The sequence below is a fragment of the Acromyrmex echinatior genome, chromosome 3, assembly GCF_024713525.1.
Source record: "Acromyrmex echinatior isolate Ae372 chromosome 3, ASM2471352v2, whole genome shotgun sequence".
Lineage (NCBI taxonomy): Eukaryota > Metazoa > Arthropoda > Insecta > Hymenoptera > Formicidae > Acromyrmex > Acromyrmex echinatior.
The window spans coordinates 15,262,301-15,289,643 of record NC_141854.1 but is presented as its reverse complement, the minus strand read 5'-3'; the positions used below and the strand labels follow the sequence as shown (position 1 = coordinate 15,289,643).

General features: G+C 27.4%; 2 protein-coding genes and 1 pseudogene across 4 annotated transcripts in view; 1 reads left to right on the top strand and 2 right to left on the bottom strand.

The window, feature by feature from the left end:
• numb (NUMB endocytic adaptor protein) overlaps positions 1-27,343 on the top strand; it is a 65,978-nt gene that overhangs the window by 14,931 nt on the left and 23,704 nt on the right. For 2 of the 3 annotated variants that reach the window (XM_011061842.2, XM_011061841.2), the window contains exon 1: positions 23,605-23,921. In XM_011061842.2, coding sequence (XP_011060144.1) covers positions 23,847-23,921 — 75 coding nt within the window. In that variant the 5' untranslated portion in view covers positions 23,605-23,846. Of the gene's footprint in view, positions 1-13,377; positions 13,418-23,604; positions 23,922-27,343 lie in introns of those variants that run through there. The other variant, XM_011061843.2, reaches the window with a different exon arrangement.
• On the bottom strand, positions 6,413-9,260 carry LOC105149435 (uncharacterized). Its single transcript, XM_011061844.2, has 4 exons — positions 9,144-9,260; positions 8,741-8,872; positions 7,481-7,723; positions 6,413-6,968 (listed from the first exon to the last, which is right to left on the bottom strand). Exons 1-4 carry the CDS (start codon positions 9,186-9,188, stop codon positions 6,762-6,764), a joined length of 627 nt encoding a protein of 208 aa, XP_011060146.1. The 5' UTR covers positions 9,189-9,260; the 3' UTR covers positions 6,413-6,761.
• Positions 21,485-23,739, bottom strand: LOC147910274 (uncharacterized; annotated as a pseudogene).

The following is a 27,343-nucleotide window of genomic DNA, read 5'->3' as shown; positions in this document are numbered from 1 at the left end:
TTTAAAAAAAGCAATTTGTAAGGAAGACTTGAAGCTCTCACGTCAATAAGTAAAAAAATTTTGTAAATTTTTTTTGACACGTGACAGGCCCATAAAATGATGGAAAGAAAATTGCTTTGTTCAGCAATTTTCTATACATAAAAATTATGAAACACACGAAAATTTGTAAAACATAGAGACTTTTTAAAAAGAGATTTTAAGCTTTAAAATCTTTTTGCTCAATTTAAATTTTGTCCATTTGTAACAAAGTTACAGCTGCTTGAATTTTGAAGTTTGTACACTAGAAAAGATTTAATTACATTAACTGAAATTCTGGTTGAAAATGGACAAATTAAAATTTTCTGGTGGAATCTATTATAATTTTAATTGAAATAATCAGAATTTTAATTAATATGATAAAAATTTTCTAATTTATTTTTAATTAACAGTTTTTTTAGGCGTTACAAAATTTTATTCCAGCTCAATATTTCCTTTATACCAATTAATTTTTTAATTTGATTATAAAAGTATTAAGATATTCTAAAAAGTTAATAGTTTATGAGATATTTTATATTTTACGCTACATTAAAATGCTAGAATAAAATATAAAATTCATATATCTTATGAAATATTTCTTTTTGAGCATATAATACTTTCATAATACTTTCATAATACTTTATATAATACTTTCATACATAAAATATTTAAAAGAATCTATTTATGTGCGAAAAATATATGATTTAAAACAAAACTGTAATTATTTTTTTAGCGTATTGTTGCTCTTATGAAGAAAATGAGTTAATAGTAAAATAAAATTACTATATCATTCATCTGTTTCCTATATTATTTCTTTCTATCTTTAATGGAATGAAGCAATCCCATTGCTATCGCATCCTGCAATATATTTCTGCAATCTATAAAATGGCAAAAATATTATAAAGGAGCTCAAAAGTCAAAGAGACTGTTTCTTACATATTTCACTGAATATATTTGTCCAAATGATACGCTTGTGTTGTGTTGATAAATAAATACTTTCACCTGATACTATAGCTTTTAATGAATAAACATTAATAATAATACAAGAATCGAATAATAATACAAGAAAGCTGGAGGCAAAATGTATACGGGTAAATTGTGAAATAGAACGAATAAAAAGAACATTACCGCAAATAATGTTAATTACGATAAAAAAATCAAGATTACATTCAAGCGTGAATTTATTTTCCTACAACAATAACTGTCGAATTCGACTGCTCTTAAAATGACCTGTTGGGCGCAATCGGTAAGCAAGAACTGCGCGCAACTTAGTATTTTTTGCAAGGATTGTGTCTACGTGAATAGTGCGTAGATATTATAGCTTAAATTCATTTAAATTCATTCAGTTCTGAATATAGATCATAAGTTAGCACATATTAATGGACTGCTTTGAATAAGATGCCTGTATTATAGGAAAATTGCTTAAATAAATCAAAAGATATCCTGATATTTATTTACTTCTAGCAATGATATTTACTTCTACGTTTGACTTTCAGCATCTCTAAATTGTTGACGACATTTATTGATACATTTATTATTTTGACGTTTACTATCACATTATAAATTTTATTAAGTAATTTATTAAAATTTATTCCGTAGTTTTTTAAAGAGACGCACACATAAATAATGCATGATGGTGAAATACAAAAACTCTGGTGATGACAATCTATGACACATTTCACGTCAACTACATTCTAGAGAGATTTATGACAAAATTCCTGACAGATATAATAATGAGATGAGCAGAAACCGTAAGTTGCGTTACGGGGAACCATTTGAATTATCTTGAAATGACCTGCAGTTTTCTTCTGAGATTGGAATATTCGTATGAGATATATCTGTTTGCTTCTGGTTTTTCCATATTGTGTATCACAAAATTGTGTTTGTTGAAATTGAAATGCCGATAGTGTTGTTTACTTGTTTATTCACAATTTACCAGTGATACATTTTGCCACTGTCTCGTGTTATTCGTATATATTTATTCCAAAAAAAAAACTGCATTATGTGAAGGTAGTTTGTATCAATACAATTTGTTACATGTATTGAATCAGATGTGCTACCAACAAAAAGAGTGATGAATAGCTATTCCACAAATAAGAATGTATTTTCCTAACTCTGTCACGTGCACAGATTTATCTGTTTTCTTTCAATTTTTCAATGTACTATACTTGATTTAATAATATTCGCACTGGTCGATTCGACTATAACTTTGTTATTTGAATATTTTTGTTATCTGATCAAGTTTACAAAATCAATAGCAAAAATTAGCGATTATTCTTTGATTTAAATAAACGCTATAATAAAAATTACTTTTTTTACTTGTAACAAAATTTTGTGTAAAGAATTACAGTTATCACATAGATAGTCTAATTTGATTTAATAATAAGGAAAAAACAATTGATTATAAAAATTAATAAATATTAAAACATACATTACAAATAATTCTTTAACGCTCGTATAACTTTTAAACAAATTAATAAGTAGTACCCAACAATTAAACAAGCTATAATTAGATGTGTGTGTGTGTGTGTGTGTGTGTGTATGTGTGTGTGATAAAGCAAAATTTATTATTTCACAATATAATTTTACCACCGATACGTTTCGACTATATTTAGTCCTTAGTAGAAATATAATTACCCCATATAACAAAAACATATTTTAAGGTTCATCTCAACTTCGATTTTTAATAATCAGTACGAACGCAATCATATTATATTTAGTCAACTTGTTGTTCGTCGGTTAACAGCGAGAAAGGGCAGTCAATGTGAAAAAGAAAGTTACTCACATTGACTGCTCTTTCTCGCTGTTAACTGACGAATTGGTTGAATTATGACTCATTATTACTATGTTTTATCGTTCGACAAATTGACTAAATATAATATGGTTGCGTTTATACTGACTATTGAAAATTGAAGTTGAGATGAGCCTTAAAATATGTTAATTTAATTTTTGTTATATGGGGTAATTATATTTCTACGACTGATGAGGACTTATTTTTCTTAGATATTGTAAATAGTTTAATAATAACTAACAATTTTTATATTACCTGAAGTATCGATTTTAATTATTGATTTGTTGAGACTAAATTTAGACAGATAAATCTCTGAATAAATAGAAATTTAAGAAATACTGGGTTAGTATGATATAAATAAAAGTTTAGCGAACTTCAAAATTGAAGGTGTAACTTTATTAAAAATAAATGAAGCTGTAGTCATTTTATTTATTGTCTCGTCCTTTTTTATACTACAAAGATACACAAAATAAAGAATTAAAATATACATTATTTGTTTATTTTGCTATTTTTATATTATTACAACAAGAGTTAATAGAACATTTGCATAGAGCGAACGAGTTGACTACGTTTTATCACCTCCGCTGACTTTGCAACACATATCTCGTGGTTTGCATGGATTTGCGGTTTCATTCTTGTTCGCGACTGTTCTTGGTAATGTCGTAAAACTGTTGTGCAGACAGTATGTATATAGTGCTTTGTTTTAACATTTATAAAGGTGATTTGCAGTAGTGAAAAGAATCAAAATTAAATATTTTTCAAGAATAGATTGAATCTAAAAGAATCTAGAAAACTTATATATTTTTTTAAGTATGTGCATCATTCGTGAAAAAATTTAATAAAAAAATGACATATTATTTTTTAAGATAGGAGTGTATTGTATTCTGTATTATAAATAAAAAATTATTAATTAAAAATAATATTTAATTTTTCTGTGGAAAAGAATATTCATATGGACATTATTATATATAAAATTTGAGATTAATTTAATGTGGAACATGTTTCATATTTTTACAAATTGTGTAATATAATTGATGAAATTTATTTCAGAAAGTTTGTAATATTTATCAAACAGTTGCGCACTTATTTTTGCGTTAATATGAAACCTCGATAACAGGTCTTTCTCTTTGATGTTTGACTCAGCAGTTGTAAAGGAAGCAAATATATATCGCAACGTAGATATATGTATATGTCTAGTTAAAATTTTTAAAATATGAATTTTTAGTATCTTTTATTTAAAGAGAATACTGAAATACAATTTTTGTTAAGAAGAAAAATGCATACTCTTTGAATATAAGCATGCCTAAGAGAATATTTTCTCATCATAATGAACCATCTTTTTTTTAAAAATTATTAATGCAGACATCAAATAGTTTCAGCTAAATTACAATATTTATTTATTTGGTTAAATTACTTAAATTAAAGAAATCTTATTTAATCGAAATTTGTAGTTAAAGAAAAGATACTTTTATTTCTTGAAATATTACGCTATCTAATTAAAGAAAAAAGCTTATAAAAACTTTTTATTATTAGAAGTAATATATTGAAAAATAAATAAAATATTTTATATAATAAATTCGCAATGTTTATTTATGTATTGAGGCATGGTATATGTATGCCCTGTATTATAGGCAACCATTCATTCCTATGATGCGATGTAAATAGGTTTGATTGTACTAAGGCGTTGTGCAGTGACTCAAACAAGAGATTGACGAACTTCATATTTTGCTTTGTTGTCACTACTTGCTGCAACTCTAACAAAGAGCTTTGTTTTGTATTTTGAAATATGTTTATTCATGTAATTAAATTATATTTGCTGTGAAAATATAAACGTCAAATTTAAGAGACGTAATCTTATTGGAAAAATAAATAGGTATATACTTATTTTTATTATATTATATGCATTCTATGTTTAACTCTAAATATACGAGTCATCTTGTATAACAAAAATAGAAGAAATTAAAATTGCTGCAATAATAAGATTGTTTTTGATAAATAATTGTATGGACTAATATAAAATTATGAAACAAAAATTTTTTTATTTTCTTAATAAAACATAATTTTTGTAATGTATAGCATGAATGCAATTACAACCTTTTGTGCTGCAGTCTCTTGATTTTCAAGATCGTTAAATTTTACCACTAAAATTTTATTTTATTGTAACTTTTTAATAAATCTTCTATGAATTTATGTTTACATAATATTTTTTTATTTTTGTTTATTTATATAACATCAAATATATATACATATATATATATATATATATATATATACACCTGAAATATTCTATATAATAAATGGTGAAATCTGTTAAAATAATGAAAAATTTCTTGTGTCATCTCTTTTTCTTTCTTCCACAATGACTATAAGCAATCACTAGTCATTAATTATGTGACATCGTATACACTTGATTTCAAGATCATTTTTTACTTTAATATTACAATATTTCACGCTTTTCTCTAGTTTATTTTCTATGATGCATAGTTACATTACTCTTTTTATTTTTTGTATTTTTGTTCCTGTCGTATGTAACATGTCATAATTAATAGTTACTGATGAGTAATCGTGTTTCGCAATCACTGAGAGTAGTGGTGTTTGATTCACTTGCTCCAGCACGCAATCGCCACGTTTGTGATATCTACTTTTTATACATGCAAAATTATTTAATATTGTCTTGCGAGGAAAGAAAATTTAATGTAAAATATAAATTTTGTCGAAACGCGATATATTTCTAATTGACATTGACACGGTCAAAACAACACGGTAAAACAACAATGTTTTCTTTTATAAATTCTAATTATTGTGTAGCTTCTTTTAACAAAAACAGTATGAACGTTGTGATTCAATGGTGACATTGATCGGTTCTTCGTCACTTCTTATAATGGCGATTTTATATGTTGTGCCGTTGTCGTGCCGCACCCATGCACTGCTTTGTGTCAAACGCAGTGTTCACAGACCCATGATAGTTTTATCTTGAATGTCTTCTTGTTCATTTTCTTATTCTCTCATTCATTTCTCGCTTTTTTTTATTCTAGATACTTTTATATTCTTCTTTCATTTTACTCTTTTTTTTCCGTTTATTAATTACACATTTACATTTACTAATTTATATAAGCAGTTTAAATTTTGTTTTTTAAAATTAATTGTATCTATTGTTTATTTTATTATTACTTTTGATAACTGTATATATCTTTTAAAATTCTGCTTTATTAAATTTTCTTAGAATATAAAATGTCTTAGAACAAAAGATTAATATTTTGATAATATCAATCATTTTAAGCAAAAATTTTCGTATATGAATATGTGTTTTATTTCAAATAATTTTCAGGATTGAATATATAGTTGCAAAATTATTGTTAAAAAAGAGATACTTTTTCTAATAATTGATTGTTCAAGTAAAATATTTTTTGAAGTTTATAATAACATAAACGTATTTTTCTGTTCGGAACATAGTTTATATGAATATTTTTGCTTAAAATGACCGATATCATCAATAATATCATCTCGGAATATTAATCTCTTATCCAAACCAATATTAATATTTTTTCTCCTAGGACATCCTGTATAATCTCTTAAACGATTTATAAAAATAAAACATTAAAAAAATTTAATCAATCTAAAATTTATTTTATTTGCATAATTGTTTGTGATTTACATTACGATGCTCTATATAATGTATTTAGTTTTTTAAATTTAGATAGATAGCCACAACAGTGTTATTATTTATTGATTATTTTATATTTTGAAAAATATGTGCAATGTGAAAAAAGTATCAACTTTTTATATAACACACAGTGATAATATATTATGTAATAAATCTATGTCTTTATACTACGATATATATATATATATAATATATATTACACATATATATACTATACATATATACTATACATATATATTGATATATATTGTAATGCAGGTAAAAATAGAGTTATATTGATCCATAAATAATTTATAATTTAAATGGTAGCGTAAAAGTAAAACTTTGGACACATTGTTTCACGTATTGAATGATTTGGCTCATAGTCTGGTTGGTTAATTGATGAATTTCTGTTACCAAACACTCTCTTACATCATTGATGTGTAGGATTACTGTTCTCACACTTTGTTGTGCCGTATCTTTAATTTTTGTTACTATTTCGAAAATGTTTCCTTTAACCTAAAAAAAAAAATATATTAAAATTCTTTTAAAAAGTTTTGAACAATTATAATTTAACACGTTATATGCTGATCACTTATGAACAACATTTGAACTTTCATTGCCGAATTAGTGATCGGCATTGATCGGTATTACTAAATTAAAAAATATATATAAAATTTGTGTATATATACAAAATAATGTTTGCAACTCTTAATAAAAATATAATTAATATTAATGAAGTTATTTCGAAAATAATAAATGTACTATAAATACATGAAAATTTTATATAATTTAAATATATTAAATAGTATTTAAGCGAAATGTGGATTTAATAGTAAAAATTTTACGACATTGTCGAAAAGACAAGCAAAGGTTACATATATATTTAATGTATTAATCAAAGTTTGTATAAACGTTTTTACGTATTAGAATGCAAGAGTATATTTTAACATTACCAAAAAGTTTTGTATTATTATAGAAATATTTATAAATTATTAAAAAGAATATTTAAAATTAATTGAAATACTTACATTATTGAGGCATTCAGTTATATTCGAATCGTGAATACAATTTAAAGCATCTTGAATATTTTTTGATACATTTTGCAGACTTTCGGTTACATCGATTTCTTTAATTTTAGAAGTTGAATTAGTTTTCATAAGGCATGTATTAAACATTTGCATTACTTGGTCGACAGCTTCTTGAATATTATTGTCCGCATTAGTGCATGGTGAAGATGTTGAAAGTTCTGTTTGGGGTGCAAGTCCTGTTAACTATATGAAATTTCAAAAATTAGCAATATACAATTTTAAAATATTGCCATTAAAAATTTTCTGTTGCCATGAAAAAATTTATTTTTTAAATAATACAATTGAGAATTAATTTTGTGCGTGCGCGCGCGCGCGCGCGTGTATGTGTATATACAGAAAGAATTTTTTCTTAGAATTTATTCTGAAAATATGACACTCGTGGGACAACATTGTATTTCGAAGAATTTTAATGCAAATCTTTCTCATTCATTAATAAAACTACAAAAGTATAAAATAAATTTGATCAATTTTACTGAAGTGCAAAAAATCTTTGAAATATTGTATTCTACTATATTTTCAGAGTAAATTTTAAAAGAAAATTCTCTCCGTGCAAGAATAATTCTACATAACATATTATACATATTTACACATATATTGTATATATTTTAAAATAAATGATCCAAAATATAAATTAATTAAAACTGTATTTAAAATACCAATAATTAAATGGATTTACTTTTTGTAGAAGAGATATAAATTTTTTGCTATTAATTTAATTACAATCATGTAATATGTTACAAAATTATGAGAGCGAACATACAATTATTTTTGTATTTTCATTGTTATTTAATGAATTCATTTGTAATATCTACATTAATCAACATTAATCACAGTTAAATTTTTTCATGTTATATATTTTTGCTTTTTTAATTTTTGATGTATTATAGACTAACCATTTAGAATTAATATAGATATATTAAACTCAAATTTTCTTGTATTAAATATTATTAAGTAAAGAATAAGTTTACTATAATATATTGTAATGAATTGTTAATTTAATTTGACAAAATAACTGATGAAATAATATTTTTGCTCTGTGATAAAGATTGAAATTAAAACTGCTTATTTTTAAATATAAAACAATATTAAAATTTGACTAATTTATACGATTTGTATAATATTTTTGTATAATATTTCCATATAATATTTATTTGTATAATATTTCCATATTTAGCTAGTCACATTGAAATTAAATCTTACTTTATCATAAGTTTCCTTTCCATTTTGGATTCCTTCTTTTCCCAATTCTTTTACGTTTTCAACTGTATTTGAAACAGTATTCAATAGAGGACCTAGTGGGTTAAGAAGTCCTGCCTCTGCTGTTTGAAAAATCTATAATTATATGAATAAATTCATAAAATCAATACGTAAAATATATATATATATATAATAAATGCATAATTATTTTAAATATTCGAAAAACAGAAGAATACTTTTACTTGCACACACACACACAATGCTACTTTATATATTTATATATAAATATTATAAATTATAAAATAGATATTAAATAAAATTTTTTAAGTTTTTATAATTCTTGTTAAATATTAAATTTTTACAATCTAAATAACACTGTTTTAGATTCAAGAATTAAAAAACTTACGCAAACAGCTACAATGATGCAATTTATAATTGTAATTTTTGTCATTGTTGTCCTAACTTTTGCGTATTACTTCTTAAGACTTCTGAAATAACACTCCTTTTTTCCACCTAAAACTCGCGTTTATATAAGATATTCACTTCCAACTTGTAAAAGATATCGTTGCGATATGCAAATTAGCTTGTCAAACTGCGAGTACTTACATCAATATGCAATTACTCTAATTAGCCAAAGTAAAAAATAGTAATAATGAACGAAATGTATTACTTAAAAGAAAATTTTATAATTTATTTTTATGATATATTACTACAAATCCATGTTCCGTCTAATTTTATTTTTTTTATGATTAGATATTTTTCATATATGAATATGTAACTGGAATTGTTAAAATTCTTTTTTCTGTATAATAAATGGGATATATAATTTTAAGAAAAAAACTTTAAAATACAATTTCTCATAAAAAATTATATTATAAATTATATATAAAATCTCATAAAAATATCTTACGCTTAATGATATTTTATCAAATAAGTATTATTTGCAATATTTTTATTATTTACAACACAATTATTGTAGATTCTATAATTACTAATAATAAGCTGTTATAAGACAGCACCATGTCTAAAATAGGGACATAAAACTTTTTACAAATGATAATAAGATATCTTTTTGTATTATCGTCTCATCTCCTGATTTAGACATATGTGTTGTCTGGGCTCTGGACTAAAGTATAATTATTTTGCTAATGTTATGAAGATTGATTGGAAATGGAAACTTACATGTTGAAAAAAATTGTTCACCTATTAAATTAAAATATTGATAAAAGAATTCTAAATATTTCAAAAGATTGATTATGAATTTTAAAATAGTATTGCTTAAAAATTGGATACAAATTGAAAGAATTTTTTGAGAAATTATTTTCTCTCTCTTTACATCAGAATTCTTAATTTCTTTTCTTGGTAACATATTTCTACAAATTTAAACAATTTATTTTTTATTAACTAAACATTTTTAATTTTATGCAATAAACTTTAGTGAGAGAAATTGAGTATAATATGAATATATATCATAACAGTTCTTTGCGTTATTTGAAATTGTATTATATTTTATGATTTGCAAGAATTTGAGACTCTAGCATGCATGATGCGATCAGTATATATTCTTGATAACACTACAAAATTCTTTCCTGGAACATATGCATATAAATGCTCCGTTTTAACCTTTACAGCGATAAAGCTAATTATGTGTAAATTTTTCATAATATCAACAAAATTGGCAATTTCAGTTCAAAGTAGTGTACATTTCTATTGATTTATATATATATATATATATATATATATATATATATATATACAAGATAAATGTAGTAATTAATATTTCTTTTCCTGACAAATAAATGAGTACTATTCCGTTTTATTATATATAATACTATAAAGTATATATCCATTCCTTTAATCTTATACTTTCGCTCTTTGTTTCATCATTTTACTTTCCTCTTGTATTCTATTGTTTTTTGTAATATTTGTCATTTAAGTTAATTATCTTTATTTATTAATCACATCTTTAGTTATTAAGTTTGTTTTTAAAAATTGTAGTTTTTTAATATCAAAAGGTATGGTTTATAAGTATGTATTTTCTAACATACTTCAAAATTTTAAATAAATAATGCAAGGATTATAAATACGTATTAAATAAATTTTATTTCTATTGACAATTGAATATGGGAGAATGACAGGCAATTGTAGAGCGATTGCATATTGTAACATGCGCGCACGGTAAGACATACACATATCCTTGAATTGTTGCTAATATAACATTGATATTCACGATTGGTATACTGTAGATGTATGCAGTTGCTTATTTTAATATAAAAAGTCTCCTTTGTAAAATAAATTATTATAATTTTTTATGAGTAATTGAATTTGCCAATCTTAAAGTGTGTGAATATACTGTAATTAAATTATCTTAATGTAATGTAAATATAAATTTTATGATCATTTTTTGTATTTATATATTTAGTGAAATCTACTCATTTATTCTCAAGACATTTTTTGATCAAAGTTTCGAAGATCTGCCGTTTGAACTATAGTAAATTTGACTGAATTTCGCATTTGTCCAATTTTTGCAGACTTAACGAATTGAAAAGATTTTGAAGTCGAAGCTGGTAATTTTATGATATAATTTATTGTTGAAGATCTATAATAAATCATAAATTTTTATTAAAAATCTAGAATTTTTCTAAAACTACTTAACAAGTAAATTTATTATAATATTAACTTTATTTAATAATAAATCGAGATGACTTTTTTCTTAAAGAAAATGAATAGATTTTGATATGTTCAATTATTTGGCTAATAGAGTTGCATAGGAATCTCTCTCTCTCTCTCTCTCTCTCTCTCTCTAAAACAAAACGTATTATTAAGATTAGCATACTGCCGATGAAAATGCGAGCACGTTGATTACCGTTAGAACCAGCCTCACGAGACATATGCATGTGTAAGATACACATATGCATGCACACGCATGTATCTGCGCTCGTACGTACAAATTCACCCCTATAAAATATTCCCATCGGAGTGGCGCACGGGGTGTCGTGGGAACGGTCTCGCTCGATATAAAATGCCACGCACATTTTTATGGGACGTGTATACGTTCAAGTAGCTCGGGGATTCCTTTGTAACGAATCAACGACGAGTCTTCTCGCCTGGGAGTCGCGCATCGAGTCAATCCAATGAGAATATATTTTTCTTCCCTCCTCCAAAAAAGAGTATCATGACAGATACAATTCCAGTTTACGGAGCGTGTACGCGCTCGTCAGCCAGATAATTATCAAAAATTCCAGTATAATACATAATAACTCAAAACCGTCTGATTTTTTCTATTTTACAAAGTGATACATTATTATTGTTATAGTACAATAAGTAATGATATCAAAACCTTATTTATTATATAAAGCATTGTCATTCAACGATAATTTATTAAATTACTTTGTACACATTTGGACATCACAAAAGCATTCTCTAATTAAATTCTTTTTCCGGCAATTAGTCGAATAAAATAACTATAAATCTAACATTTATATATTACGCGTGCACTACGTATTATATTAGCATTTCGTATTCGAAATTTTTACTAATGTATTATGTATTAATTTATAGATAATTTATTTTAATTAGTTCCAATTTTAGCTTTATTTATTCAATTTTTTTATTTAAATAATAAACGTTTATTATCATAATAAATTTAATTTTTTTTAATGTTTACCGATAATATTAACAAATTACTATGTAACTTATATAATTTATATAACTTATATAACTTATTGTATAACTTATGACTTATATTTATATGCATATACATATAAGTTCACATATAAAAAAATTGCTTTTTTTATTAGCTGCAAACATTTTTTTTAAAGAAGTTCTAAATATATTATTATAGATTTGAGGCGTCAAGTGTCGTTCGCGGTGCGATTGTCTCGTGATCTATAGATCCGGATTCAGTCTCATCTGTGCCCATATGCGATTTTTCGCGTTTAACTCTCTTAAGAAAAAGTGTTTTAACATATTAAATAGTTAATCAGTATATTGAAACATTTTTTTTTAAGGAAAGGAACCGAAAATGACTCCAGGTGATGATTAAGAGACCTTTAATCACTAGCGCCATTCAGATTCGGTGTTAAATTGTAAATTCCGTATATATATCAGTGGATATATATATATATATATATATATATATATATATATATATATATATGAATCCCCCAGTCTGGGGGCTGACATTAGGCTAACAATTATTTAATTCCGGAAAAAATCTATTATTATTGAAACCTCATTAGAGGTCCTATGCTCGCAGAAGTTAAAAGAATATATACATGTATATATATATATATATATATATATATATATATATATATATGAGTTTTAAATACATACAAATTATTTATAACATATTATATTTATAATTAAGTGTTATCTTTGTTAGAAATAATTTATATATACATTGTAAAAAATAAAATGTTAATTTAACTAAAAACCGTATAATGGACTTCCTAAGCATGCAAAAATGTTAAAATTAATATAATAATGTTAGACATTTTTGTATGTCTCAGAAAGTCCACTATATGTCTTTAAGTTAAAATTAACATTTAATTTTATACAGTGTATTAATAATAATATCGTAATATACAATAATTATTCTTTTATATATTTACTGTACAATTTTTTTTATTTTTTAGGAAGGAGCGTAAACTACTGGAGTAAACTATAAAATTTTCGGTAAGTTATTAGATTTGTATTTTTATTTCATCTCATATTTTGAAAATTATATTAGATTCTGTTATTATTTTTCAATTTTTACTCCTATGTTTCTCTGTAAGGATGTAAATACTGAATAAAATAGTGATAGAATAGACAGTAAAATCTGCACATCTGCTCGTTCATTCTGATTCATTTCCTGTACATTCGAATATCGATGACATATGCTCTTCATGCAAAATATACGAAATAGGATCATAAGTCATAGAGATGTAAGTTAAATGCAAAAATAATGCAACGTTGTATAATATCTCGTGCTTATGAATTGCAAGTTTATGTATATTTCATATGTATATAATTTCTTATAAAGATTATATAGAATCATATACAAAATATACAAATCTATATGGAACATGCAAATATAAAAGTAAATATGATATAAATCTAAACGCACGACAAATTATTTATTAAAGTTTATTTATTTCTTTTTAAACTTTATTTGAAAATAATTATATTTAAATATAACTTTTTTTTACATTTAAATTTCTCTACATTAGTCTTGAGATAATTCATATTAAAATAATTCATATTAAAATTTGTGTGTTTTATCACACAAATTAAATTATTTTAATTAAGTATTATTTTAATGAATTAAGTATGTTATATTAAAGTATGATGTATGAAAAAAATATTTTTATAATAAGTGATGATTCTGTATTTGTTTAATTTACATTAAGAAGGAATCAATTAAAAATTTATTTAAAGCTTTTTAATATATCGATTTTATTACTAAAACATTACTAAAATATATTCTAAAAGAAAATACATTTCGGAAATTACATGATAAATTTATTCTATTTACATTAAAGACATTAATTTATTTATATACTTTCAGATAATAAAATTTTTTTCTGAAACTAAGAAACATTATAATAAACGTTATATCATAATAGCGAATGCAAAACACATGAAATAAATACTTATATTTAAAATTATATATAAGTATTTATTTCATGTGTCTTTAAATTATATAAGTTATATAAATTTTATAAGTTATATAATAATTTATTAATGTTATCGGTAAGCATGAAAAAAAATTAAATTTATTATGATAATAAACAGTAATTTATAATAAACAGTATTTGAATAAGATGAAATAAATATTTATATTTAATATTATGTTGTAAAATATGTTTATAAGATATATATTTATATTTAGAAGGAAAGATGACACAATTATTTTTATTCAAATATTTAAAAGTATATGAACAAATATATGTGATATAAAATATTACATTTATTGAATAACATTCTACATTTTAAAATATTATAAAAAGTAGCATCATTTTTTTTTAATACATAGTACAGAAATATTCTTGCCTTCTTTTTTCTTTTTATTCAAGATTCTGAGATTCTCTGGATAAATTAAATTGTCTTTAAAAATTAAACAAATATTTATAGGTCATAAGAACGAATTAACCAGACTGGATACTAAAATTCATTATTCTCTTAAATATCTCTATCATAGTATTGATACAAAATATTTTAGCAACAATTTTAATGTTAATTGAGGTGATAAAGTGATCATTGCAGGTTAACTAAATCACCAGCACGAAGTCTAATAACTTCCGTTAAAATTGCTGCGAACGCACATGGCATACTTTATATTAGTCTTTCGGATTTGTTTGCTTGTCGAACACTGAATCATCTGTTATCCTGTCGATTATCGTATATCCACGAAATGATCGTTCATTGAATGTGTTTGGGGATCAGTTTTTCTATCTAATCAACGTTTAACAACGCGCGGGAGGCCAGTGACGAAACGTTATGCTTCGTTAATTGCCATAACCCGATTTCACGTCGCGATTAAGCGCGTACGTATATGCTCGTTTATTCCCGTGTACAAATAACAATGCTCTTCGTGGCTCCATTGTTGCGCGGCACTTATTGTGTGAACCACACATACATACCAAAGAGAAGAGGCCGTTATGGGGCCTTGACTCAAAATTCCCATGACAAATCTTTCATCTTCTTCTGCATTCCATTTTCAGTGACAATAAAATAAGAAAAAAATGTATGTAGGAATGATTTAATATCTTGTTGAGTTTCGATTTTTTCCGTCTTCCTATAATAATCGATACCGATTATCACAAATTCGATAAATTCTTATGAATACATTGTCCATTTGGAATGACTTTCTATCGAATAATGTTTAGGATTTGTGTCATGCTTAATTTGCTGAATTGCAGTTGATTCATAAAAGAAGTGAATAACGGCAGAAGAAAGCGCTCATTAACGGGCAATCTCTTAACCGGCGATACTGTCGTGCTCAAAACAAAGGGTGACAAAAGCAACTACCGAGTAAGATGAATAAGGCCTCGTTAATTCAGTTACGTAATTTGTACAGTATTATTAACACGAATAGGCATTTTTCTGGTTGCAAGAACAACTTCTTTATTAAGGTTCTATGTGATTACGCCATGACACATGATGCTTATCAAGCCTTGACATTAGATTTTCATGTAATTAATATCTTTACAAGGAGAAACTCAGTTGTTTTTTTCTTTTAATAATAAGAATAATGTTAATAATGAGAAAGAATATAATAATTTAACAAAAAACTTAATTATACAAATTTCAGAAACAGAGATGTTAAATAAGAAATAAGAAAATGTTAAAAGACTATTGCTTAGTTGCTTCGAATAATTTATTTATAAAACAAATAATTTATTTATAAAATTGAAATATTTATTTGATCATTTATCACAGACGTATGATGTTGGAAAATATTAAATATATATAAATCAAACGGCTTAATTCCTTAAATTGACTTGCTAACATTTCACTGTTAAACAAATTGGAAAACAAATGCATAATACTGTATAGTTGTTAGCGAATGTGTTCAACATATCAAGCATTTTATTGCTTTCATCTGTTTAACGGTATGTCAACGGATACTCATAATGGATAAATTTTAATTGAGAACACGATTTCTGGAACTTATATATATTACCATGGTTGCTTCGTCAATTTGTAACGTTAATCGGATTTTGTGCAAACACACATGAAATGATTTTTGCGAAGTTATTTTTAAAATTTCGATATTGATAAAATTGTAGCTTTTCTCCAAGTAGTTAAAAGAATAGAATTCCTATCGTGTTTCAAGAAAAATTCTGGTAACTTAATACAGCAAAAATTTTAAACATTGTCTACTACGATTTATTACAATCCTTAAAAATAAAAATCACTGTCGTCATATTATATAGGTATAATCTAATTGATAATGTAATTACTAGTAATGTTTGCGTTAAAAAATTCTTACGAATGGAATTAATTTTATTTTAAATATTATATATAATACACGAAATATTCATAATTATATAACATAACTAGTCAATCATATTTTATTTAAAAAGAAAGCTAGAAATTTTGAGACTTTTTCAGTTACTTATTAAATATCGATATTTTATAATTCCATTTTTTTATGAATGTAATAGAAATATCTTGTAAATTTTAATAATAGTTGTAGTTTAAATAATCTTCTCGTTGCATGCGGAAAGGTGTTTACGAAATTCACTGTTAAAGCTTACAATACCTTCATTAATTACCGAAGTACGATAATTATACTCGAAATTCTCCATGGAGAGGTGATATACGCTAAAACACATGCTTTTGTTGGTACCTGCTAGCTCAATATGCATGGGAATATACCGGCATGTGGTTTTGTCACAGCCATATGGCGCGACCGTGAACGCACGTGCGAGAGAGACTCAAAAGACGCATTCTATATAGAACGCTATTATCTCATGCTCTTTCCGCACAACGGAAAAAATATTTAAACGGTAGATGTACTGACAAGCCGTCATATATTGTACGTTGACACCTATAATGAAAATGATCGATATTTTAATGATAAAATATTTTAATGTTAGAAATTTAAAAAATTCTTATTTTTATATAGTATATATTGTTTATATTGTATATATTGTTATATATATTTTATAGTATAATTAAAGATTAATACATGAATTTCAGTATTTGTAAATTTCAAACGTTACTTGTGTAGTAATAATATAGTAAGTCATGTACTTTAAACAAAAATTATTTTAAAGTTAGATAAATAACTTAATATCGGCAAAAATATTGTTCTTTCTCATTTTTTAACAGCGGAAAAATCATTAATTTTATTATTTTTACTTTGTCAAACCCAGTCTATGAAAATTTATATGTTTCTAATGAGGTATTCTTCGTAATAAATCTAGTTATGAACCAACGGTTGAAGTGACGTAATATACTTTTGCATATGCAAAGTAATGTAATTATTCGTCTGTTGATACGGTAGTAAATAGATTTTGCAATAGTACGCAGTATTCTCGAAACCGGTTATTATCAACGACATGTCACATGCCATAACTTGTGCCGAGCGAGTATTTTGAACTCGTTTGTACGTAGTCACCTATAATTTGTAAGTGAATACATTTAGTGTAACAATATCTTCGTTATGCTTCTTAAAATTCTCATGTAGATATAATCATTAAAATATTATTATTATTATGAAAATATAGTAATAGGATACTCGCTGAGAAAACATATCGACAAATTTTAAACTTCTGTTAGTTTGAAAATATTAAAAAGTTTGCTCTCGAAAGCTCTTTTTGTTGAAAGAACGTATTTTCATCAAATTTATCGATATCGGTAAAAGGATACTAGAAGCTATATAATATAATCACTCTTATTTTTAAATTTGAAAAAAGTTAGTATTATGATATTTTGCATGCTTTCACAGAATTGTTTAGGATTGTGTATTTAACTTTTAAATTTTTAACTTTTAAATTAACTTTCAAATTAAATTTGTATATATATATATATTTTATATTTATTCATACAGGTACGCAATATTTTTTATACCTTTTACACTTTATATTCTAATTAATTACAGATATTGTGTACAATTATTAAAAAATAAATGTAATCCATAAATAACTTATTCATAAATAATTTATCCATAAATAATTTATTCTCTAATATTGATATTAATTCTTCTTTTAATTTTTCTTTAGTTTACAATATTGTGACACGTCAATTGGATATTAAAGCTTCAGTAATTCGCATGACGAGTAAAGGGTAACTAACATAAAGGGTGTTGCCGGAATAGCAATGGTCAATGTCACCGTAGCCGTAGTTGCAGGTTTCATGGAAGATGTTGGGAGTCGCCCTCTGATCACGAGACACAAGTGCACCTCTATCGTTCGTTACTCTTTACACCTGTGCTCATACATAACGCCCGGTATTCCGAGTGTGCGTGTACCATGACGTATTGTGAAACTCTTGTTCGTAAGTTGAGTGTGCTGTGTGCATAACGTAAAAACAAATTCGACCGAAATAGTCGCAGCTGGGCGACGCACGATTGCGGCTCACGACCTGTCCTTTTTCAAAGCCGCCGTAAAGATTTCTACTGCATGCTGAAATAAGGGACAAGGCCACGATCACAACATGTGCTAAATAATGATATCATTCGTTCTGCAATATACGTAGACGGTGTCAAGCTGAAGCAAATAAGAAGGACGAGACATTTAATTTTATCAGTCGAAGTTATTTTTGTTACCGATGGTAGAAATAAAAAATTCTACATTTATATTTTGTGTTTCTTGAAATACACGTAAAAAGATTTCTTAGTGTAAGAAGATTCGAGTTATTTAAATAGTTTTTTGTATTGTTATATTATTAACAGAAAGTTTTTCACTTTACGAAGAAAATAAACTGGTAGGAAAAAATGCTGTACTTAAATCTATGTTCTTTATCTATTGTATTTCTTTTATCATATTTTTTATCATGTTTGCGCTAATGATATATAATATTATAATAAAATTATAAACATTATTTTTAATTCTTAAATTATCAGCCATTTTTTAAAATTTTCTTAAATTTCTTCTAAATCAGAATTTAGATGTTTTTCAGATTTGATATGACTGTACGTTCATTAAACGTAAAAAATCTTTATAACAAATTTCCTATATTTAATATCATGTTTAGCTTTCAAATCGGAAAGTATAGAAAGACGTAGGAGAGCAAAGGCAGATGTTGGATTTCTTTCATCATTTTCATCGCACGCCCTTAAACGCGGAAAGTAAATCCATGTATTGCAGCTGCTTGAAGGGCGCACATCATTGAGAACTTTAGCTCCGTTAGATGCTACAACCTACATTTTGTTTAATTAAAGCTTCAGCCGTGCAATTTGATGAAAGTTATAATTATATAATAAAAATATAAAAATTGCGTAATAAGAATGTAATCCTGTTTTAAATACTCCAGTTTTGAATTACATAGAGTATTAAATAATCTTGACTAAATTAATAGCTTTTTAATTCTTTTTCAATAATATGTTTAATTACTCGTTTCAGATTATTATTTAATGAGTTGCTTTACGTCTTCCGTTATTTCATCAGAAAAAAATATGCAAATTCTATCCTGTTGAGTGAAATTTAAATTCCCATCAGTAAGCTATTAGTAGTTCTATTTCGAGAATTGTTTTATATCTTTCGAATTTACCTAACAAAAAAGTTTTATCAAAATACAGTCAATTATTTCGACAAATTTTCAATAGTAGGAAATAACATAGTTTTTCAATACTTTTCAAGTTTTCATATGCTAAAAGAAAACAGATTTTGCTCGACGAGAAAGCTCTCTCGTCTGAAAGATGTGTCAGACTCCGTGGTAAACTTCTCTCGGTCTCAGCAGATGTACGAGCATTTGCCTCGGCAGCTGCTTCTCTCACTACCGTAAACTTCTGATATCCATCCCGGCTTTTCGTTTTGAGTTGACCTGAACTCTTCACCTCGGCAACGTCATCTAACGTCTGCAAAATCGTAACGCGATCTTTAGATTGTCAGCGTCAATGTAAATTTCTCTGATACAGCTCAGAAATCAAGCCCGAGTCATCCTTTCAAACGATGCGTAATCATGTGAAAAACCGGTTTTGCTTCGTCGATTTAACTTCGAGCGGAAGCCGATGATCGGGGTACTATAAAATCTAACTATATCCCTGAGACTCTCGCAAGGTAGGGAGAAGGAAGCAACTTGGGTCCGACTTGAGGCCAAGACATTCATGTTAGAGGAAAGAGGAGGGATTTTTATTTGGCTGATTTCAAGTGAGAGGGCTATCTTTTCCTATATACACGTTCCTAAAATTGTATATAAAATATGTATAATGTATATTTGTATAAACGGAAAAAAATATTTATTTAATCAAAGAAGTTTTATAGAATTTTTAATTAAATTTAATTTTGTAAAATTCAATTTTAAATTTTGTCAATTTGTTGTTATACAATTCAAGAAATAAAAAGCATATTTATACACAGCCTATGTATATAAAAAAATTAAGAAACATTAAAATTGAATATATGTATGTTGTATATATACACACATATATATATATATATATATATCTATATATTAAATTATATATGTATACATATATGGGTTATACATATATAATTTTTACGAAATTGATTATCGATTGAAGAATTTTATCTGAAAATTTATTTGGAAAAATATATATTTATGGATTTTATAAAAACGTATAAAACATTTATCAGGAAAAACCCGCAACAAAAACTTAATCTTATGTATAAAAATATATAAATTTAAATAAAATATATTTTATAAATTTTATTATACTCATATCGCATGCAAGAGTACTTTGTTTAGAAAATATAAAGGAGATAAACTACAAGAAAATCTTTAAAGGAAGGGCCTGGAAGATCTAGATCTGTCCCTGACAAACGGCAAAGTGGGATAGAGCGACCTGGGTCTGTTGGTCCCTCGGCATTCGCGTCTAGAGTCTCTTAGGGGGGGTTGTCGTATATCCGCTGGTCAGACTCGTTTAGCCCGAGAGTGTACCTTCAAACGAACTCTTCTCATCGATACCGTTCGGTGAAAGTTGCTACAATGTTGCGTTGCGTCGTTTTATACGGCAAAAGTGAGACAGCGCGGCGGTATACCCTTTTTAAATTTGAATTTTATTGATAAGTGTTCATCACGCTTCGCGTCCTCCATGAAATTGTTATATTGTTGAATCATCTACCTGTGTTACCTGTGAATCTAGATGGCGCGTTCATCAGATCATGAAAACGTTATGCTTGCATTCGAAAGCCGTGGCACCGCCCGTTGGATTACATAAAAAAATTGTTTTTCTACTCCAATTATTTGAATAATTTTTTAAACGTGAATATTTTTGTTAATTTTTTAATCATTTCTTCGTCAACATAAGCTGAAGAACTTTATCGTGCTGTGCGATCGTGCGTTTTTATTCGCTTGATTACATAAATCTTGCTGGAGTGGAAATAAGTGATAGATGATTTTTCCGAGAGTGATCTACAAGAGTGTCAAAATCCTGGACGCTTCAACTGGATTCTCCATGCGAGAGATTAAACGTACTTTGAGTTCCGGTGGGGTCGCCGGAAGTAGCTGAGCGTGACGGTGACGGTGCTAACGGAAAAACGTGGGAACTTATGTCGCGTAGCTGCGCTTCGTCGCTGCTCCATTAGTTGACGTACGCTAAACGATCTCGAGGATAATTGCATTATAGTCTTTGTGACAAATGGTTTTATCTGTCGCGAGACAATTTTTATTTTACACTGATATCGTGTGCCAATCTTTCGCATTAGCGATAAAGAAGGATAATTACATCAAAGAAAACGTACAAAAAAGATTTTAAAAAGGCAATAACGTCTGAAAAGATCAACTTGTTTATGCTTTTCTGGTGTCTGATGCATTAATTGCCTCGTCGGAAATTATATTGTACTTAACGGTTGATTAGATGGGAAAATATTGTATCTAAATTACGGAAATTCACATGAGAACTAGTTTGTAAAATATATCGAAGTTTTTTTGGCCGTGATTAATTGGTGCATTAAAGCAGTGTGTGAAGTTAGTTTAATTGATTATACGTAATATCCTCGAGTGGGAAGTGCTCTGAGAGAAGAAGTCCATCCATAGAACGTACACAAATGTCAGATTTAAAAGTTAAATGGAGCTGGTTCTAGTCTCATATCTTGTAGTATCTAATATCCCTGTCCGTCCGATATTTACACAATTGAATTATTTATAATTCGTGAGATTTGCGTTGAAAATATTCTTGATGACGAAGCTGTCATATTTTCTGAGGAAGCGACGTCAAAAAAAGAAGAATAAACTCTGCTAGAGAGCGAGAAAAATACGATTGGAATTTGCGGTGCTCTTTGTAGCAACGTATTGAGGGCACAGACAGTCATCGTTTAAAAATAACAGAAAGAAATCGTAAGACATCACGTAAGACAGAGTGCCGATTGCATTGTGCAGCGGAATACTTGGTTCTCCACTGTTATCCATGAGGTGTTCGCAACATCTGCGACCAGCAGGTCCAAGGTAGAGAGAGTGAACTACTCGGAGAGAGGAGAGACTTAGCCGCGAGACCAGAAACAGAGAGAGAGACTGATCAGAATCCTACTCTTCTAGGTGGAATCTCTGACGTCAGTCTGGAGGAAGTCGTATGACCAGTTCGGGACGGTCACTGGTAAAAAGTGACCAGGAAAAAGAAGAAAAGGAGGAAGAGTAGGAGAAAGAGGAGAAGGCAACAGTCTCCTCTATCTGGCTACGTTTTTACCGGCCGGCTCTCGAGAGCATCTTGCGCCGCCATGTCCTCCACGCATCGCGACATCCATCACCAGTAGTAGCGTTTGCCCCTACCTCTCTTTTTCTCTTTCTCGCTCTCTCCTTCTGCCTTTTCGCGGCATCCATTCAGTGGCCGTTGTGCCGGACTAAAATTACCCTGGTTGGTTACGATCAACGCGTGAGCGAAGTGCTAGCTCCAGCGTGGAGCGTTTCGGAGCTGATCGCGACTTGTGAGGCGTGTAATACCTGATGCATGAACGGTCGTGATACATCAAGTGTGTGAAACTGTGAATGGATGTTGCGTGAGGCCGAACCAATTTCGATTTCGTGATATAATAGTGCTTGCACTGAGTGGTTACGCTGATATCTCAGATATAATTTTTGGTGAGAAGTTTACTGAATGTCATCGAAAGGATTCACTAATAATATAAGAATTTGGAGTCTACATCGTAATAAAGTGGAAAAATCTAAGGATCGACTGGTGTTGATGAATTGAAACGGATTAAGTAGTGTTTCTAGTAGATCTGTCAACATTTGAATGAGGTGCTTGTATATGAGGTGTTTAAAAAGAAACTCCACTAAGTGAAGTTCTCTCTCTCTCTCTCTCTCTCATATTGTACAAGAGATAAGTGTGCTACATAAAGACCACACCTGTGTCACCGAGCGTGGATGTCATTAGACGTCAGTGACATCGCGTATGGTGCATCAAAGGATACGTGGAACTGCCACCGATCTGTTATATTTGGATATTTGACGCGAGTGGTATTGCTCGTCGTGAAAACATCGCCGTCCAAGAGAAATGGGAAACCACCCGTCCGCCCACCAGCCACTCGAGAGGGCTACCAGTCATGCTGGAAATGGTCTTCGCCTCTCGGTACGTCGCGATGTTGTTTTTACATCAAATGTAACGTTTACGATTACTTGCGTGTGCTGTTCTGTCACATCTGATATGAGACGAAACTGTCACTCGCATGTAGTACACGTGTGACAGTTGTAATTATACGGTATTGTTCAGAGCATTTAGCTTCAACAGCATATCAATGGTAGTACCTATCCATTGACAGGATTTTTTTTAGCGTTAGCATTTATTTTCTGAAAACTTATAAGTATGGAATTATTAAAAATTAAATATTAAACAAAGTGCGAAAATAAATGAAAAATTTTAATCTTTAATTTAGTTAAAGCAGAATGCGTTTTAATATATATTTTAATATTTATGCGTTTTAATATATATTTTAATGTACTTTAATATTTTATTTCACAATTCGGTTTATTTTATAATAAACCGAAATAAAATATTAAAATTAATCACAAAGGCCCAAAAGAATAATTTTGTAAGAATTTTTGTAAGAATCATTTTTGATCACATTTTTTGTACTTTCTAAAATTGTTGCTTATATATTTATAATTGTATTACGATGTAACAATATACAAAATTCATACAAGTATTAGCATAAATCGCATATCATGGCGTGACCATCAACATTTTCCTCTTAAACGTTTTGCGAAACGTTCTGTACACGAAAGGTTTATTCCACGCTTCATAAAATCCGAGATTTGCAGCCATCGGAAATGACGGTTTGCCCTTCTTACTTCCATTTTTCACCCTCGATCACACCCCTTATACATTCTTATTTCTCATTTTGTTCTCTCGCAATTTTCTACATACAATGACTTATATATTTCACACATTTTTAGATATTAAAAGTGCGCGCGTATGTATGCTTGTTTTTTTTTAATTCTAAATTTTATTGTTTTATTGCATTTCATATCTAAAGTGTGCATTCATATCTGAAGTATAAAAGAAAAAAAAATAATAGACATTCTTCATATCGAGAAATATGTAAACAAATATATAAGTACTATAATTTATCTATATATAATATTTATTTATATAAGTACTATATTCTTTAATGTTTATCGATACTATGATAAAGAGTTATGTTATAATCTAATAGAACTTTGACAGTATACTTTACCGTGAGTAACTTTGTTTATCAAATGTGGAAATACCTACTTAAAAAAGAAATGAATGGATAAATTTAAAATACTTTTTCTTTTTATTTTGTATAATAGTAAAATGTATTATTTTTGTACAAATTAATTTCCTAAATAGGGATAATTTTTTAAAAATTAAGAATAAAATGAATATAACTTGTTCTATACATAAACTTGTTAAACAATTTATGCGACTGAATAAAGATGGAATAAAATCTACATATATACATTTGCATTCCTAAAATCGCTGACTGTACGTCTCAGGTATTTCTGTAACGAGGAACTTTATTAACATGGACGCATGACGTCAATCACATTGGTCACAGCATGACTAATATATTATTTCCGTTGCGCTGGACTTTTGGTGTGATCACGAACATTATAGACGTGAGAATTCAATTTTCGTGACAATCAAGTTTTTCCCAAGCATTTGGAGATCTTTGCGCGTGACATAAATCCTTGGTATTCATTTATCGCACTGAGACTATCAATGCGCGTCATGCGAATTATGTAAGCTTACTACTGCATTTGTGAATCCCTATTTCATAGATGGAATGACGTATTTCATGCGTGACGTTTCAACAGTGAAAATGACGATACAATGAGGTGCGGTTGGCGCTTGCGTTTCAATGACCTTTGCTCGTAAGCACGTGTCCGAATCAGTCTTTCATCCATTGGATTCCGAAAACGCTACATTCAATTTACAATTGCGAAAAACTGCATCTGTGAATACTGCATCGTGCTGAATATTATATAAACATTGAAAATTAATTTCGAAATATCAAAATAATTTATTACAAATATTATGAACAAATATATAATAACTACGATTTTCATGAAATTAAATCCGAGAAGCAAATTTAATAAAATTTACAAATTTATGATTTAATAGGATTTATTTTTTTTAAATAGATTTATAATAAAGTTAACAATTTTTATTAACATTTTTAATCAATCTTTTATACTTTATATTTATGTATTGTCTACCCTTTTTATTCCAATTTTTGTTTTTTTTTTGTAATAACGCTGTTTTGCAACAAATACTTATTTATATTTATAAATTATATATGCCTTAAGAAGCAGACAGATGGTATATTTATAATCACGACAAAGGAAAGTAATAAAAAAGTTTAGAAAAAGATAAGAAAAGGAAAGTCAGTAAACTTCGTTATATTTATTCTTGCTGTTATTATTTAAATTTTATAAAAATATATTTAATTAATATATAAATATGCAATTTGTTTCTTATTTAAAACATATATATAATTTATAAGGATATTCATATAAGCGCTTTTTTTTAACGTATTAATATAATTACTACTTTTTGAAAACTTTATTAAATGTAATTTTTATAGATTTAATAAGTGCACGTAATATTTTATTATACGCACAATGAAATGACTTGTAAAATGTCTATTAATTAATTCTATGATAATTTTATTAAATCGACAAAAAAATTTCATATAAATCGTATCTTATTTTCAACATACCAAACTGATAATTTATTTGTGAAACATAAATGCATTTTATGAAATAAAAGCGAGAGATTTTATGAAATTAAAGAATATTATACTTTCTTGTTACTTTGACATGACAGCTTTGCGATATGATACAACACATGAAGTGAAAATATTTATTTTCATATAGAAGAAAACCGACAAAATTTCTCTTGAAAAGAATCATGGATTTATTTTATAAAAGCAAACGTGTTTATTACGGAATAAACAAACAAACATTATATTTTTGAGGGAGGTGACTTTGACGCTCATTTCCTTTGATGAAAAAGCTTTTGCCCCTTTTGCTGCTTTGTTGATATTTAATTCCTAGAAAGCAGGAATCCCTAGAAAGTGGAATAATTTAAAGCTTGGGAGAGTGGTCATGGAAATGGCTGGATGCTGCACTTCCTCGAATTCATCGTGCGGTATAATTACATGATGTTTGTTACGCGTTTTAATTAGCGGAATTAGTAGATTACGTCGAGATTGCGAAAATTTCGTTTCTGCCGAGTGGATTTGCAATATTTGATTTAGTCGCGACATCAAATAACTCGTCTTCATTATCGTTCTTTTACACTTATTCAACACCTTGATGCATAAGCAATTTAATATTCACGAAATAAGTTGATATCTTGAAGTCAGCAATATTCTCGTGGCGTAACAGAAAAAAATATTGTGAAGAATTGAACTACGAAGTCCGTGCAATCACGTAACAATTCTACATATACAAATAATATTTATTAATTTATTATATACAATGAAATGAATTTAAAAAACATTTATTCATTAATTCTATGATTAT

Excerpts from the sequence above, each read along its gene's own strand:
- LOC105149435 (XM_011061844.2), bottom strand. The coding sequence starts at position 9,188 with ATGACAAAAATTACAATTATAAATTGCATCATTGTAGCTGTTTGC. Across the intron at positions 8,873-9,143 it reads GCATCATTGTAGCTGTTTGC|ATTTTTCAAACAGCAGAGGC; the intron begins GTAAGTTTTTTA and ends ATATAATTATAG. Across the intron at positions 7,724-8,740 it reads GAAAGGAAACTTATGATAAA|TTAACAGGACTTGCACCCCA; the intron begins GTAAGATTTAAT and ends AATTTCATATAG.